Raw genomic sequence first — 1355 nt, forward strand, 5'->3', positions numbered from 1 at the left:
TGTGTGTGTGTGTGTGTGTGTGTGTGTGTGTGTGTGTGTGTGTGTGTCCCCACAGAGAGTCTTTGTCGGTGGTGGAACGATACTTCCCCCGCTACGCTATACAGGAACAGGACATACTGGGCCGCAAAGACTCTGTAGACAAAGTGCTGGCACTTGTTCCTGAAGATATCCTTTTTGCAACATTTATTTATTTAAAAAAAACTGCATTTTCTTTCTGTCAGTTGTAAATTAGATATGAGTCTGTGATTGTTTTTATGATTAGGATTTGCTTAACTCAGCCCTTACATGTAAGAAAAGAATTACAGCAGGACTTCCAAAGCGAGAAGAAACCAGAGACACGTTGGAAACTGCTGAAGGAACAAGCCAACAGGAAACAGGTCATACTGACAGCTGTTTAACCTTTAATTTAACGTTAAATATTACAGCAGGAGCGCTTGTAATAAACACAATGATAAACTCTGTCTTCCTTCAGGCCACTGCCAAAAAGAGCCAACACTTTGAGAAAGAAATCATGCTGCAGTATTGTTACCCCCGGCTCGATGTGAACGTCAGTAAAGGCGTGAACCATCTGCTGAAGAGCCCCTTCAGTGTCCATCCCAAAACAGGTGAGCAGGAATCGAATGAGATTTAATCAAGACGGTGCCCTGAATGAACCATCAGTCTCACTGTGGTTTCTTCTCTTCTGAACTCTGACCAGGGCGAATTTCTGTTCCCATCGACCTCAAAGAGCTAGAAACGTTTGATCCCTTCGCTGTGCCCACAATCAGGTAAGCGATAATTTAATATCTCATGCTTTGATGTGTGTTGTGCGGATATTTTCCAGAGCTGATGTTATTATGTTGGTTTTTTTTTTTTTTTTTTAGTCAGATCTGTGAGGAGCTGGATCGACCCAGGACGGGCGAAGAGGAGGAGAAGTCAGAGGACACCAAGGAGAAGGAAAACGGGACGGACGCAGCAGAGAGACGAAAGATCAGAGGTGAAATACTGAAGTCTGAATTTCAGGCTCCTCGTGTCACACACAATGACCTCACCTGTTAATTTAATCAACAGGTTTAATCAACTGGCTCAAAATGAAGGATATGATACATAATCAATGACGTGCTGAAGCTCACTTCATTTGTCTTTGATGTGAAAATTATCTAAACATGTAATTTAGCAGATGTGTGAAGGCCTCGTCTGCCTCTCCTCCTAAAAGAAGTTCAATTAGGGAAATTAGGCTCCTGTTTTAGCATCATTAATTGATTCACTAAAGGAAAACTTCAGTATTTCTGAACCTGGACCTTATTTTCTTGTTTCCCATCAATGGTTTTTGAAATTGGTCCAAGAGAGAGCACTGCAGATGCAGGGGCCACACG

The 1355-nt window shown here is 42.4% G+C and overlaps 1 protein-coding gene across 1 annotated transcript; it reads left to right on the forward strand.

The window, feature by feature from the left end:
- Nucleotides 1-58: 58 nt before the first annotated feature.
- Nucleotides 59-989, forward strand: LOC121964543 (DNA primase small subunit-like; the record flags this gene model as incomplete). Its single annotated transcript, XM_042514747.1, has 5 exons — nt 59-165; nt 286-377; nt 473-605; nt 698-767; nt 864-989. Coding segments are annotated over exons 3-5 (290 nt in total), but the record flags the coding sequence as incomplete, so codon positions are not given.
- Between the last annotated feature and the right edge of the window lie 366 nt (nt 990-1355).

This window comes from Plectropomus leopardus, unplaced genomic scaffold (assembly GCF_008729295.1).
Source record: "Plectropomus leopardus isolate mb unplaced genomic scaffold, YSFRI_Pleo_2.0 unplaced_scaffold15926, whole genome shotgun sequence".
NCBI classification, from domain to species: Eukaryota; Metazoa; Chordata; class Actinopteri; order Perciformes; family Serranidae; genus Plectropomus; species Plectropomus leopardus.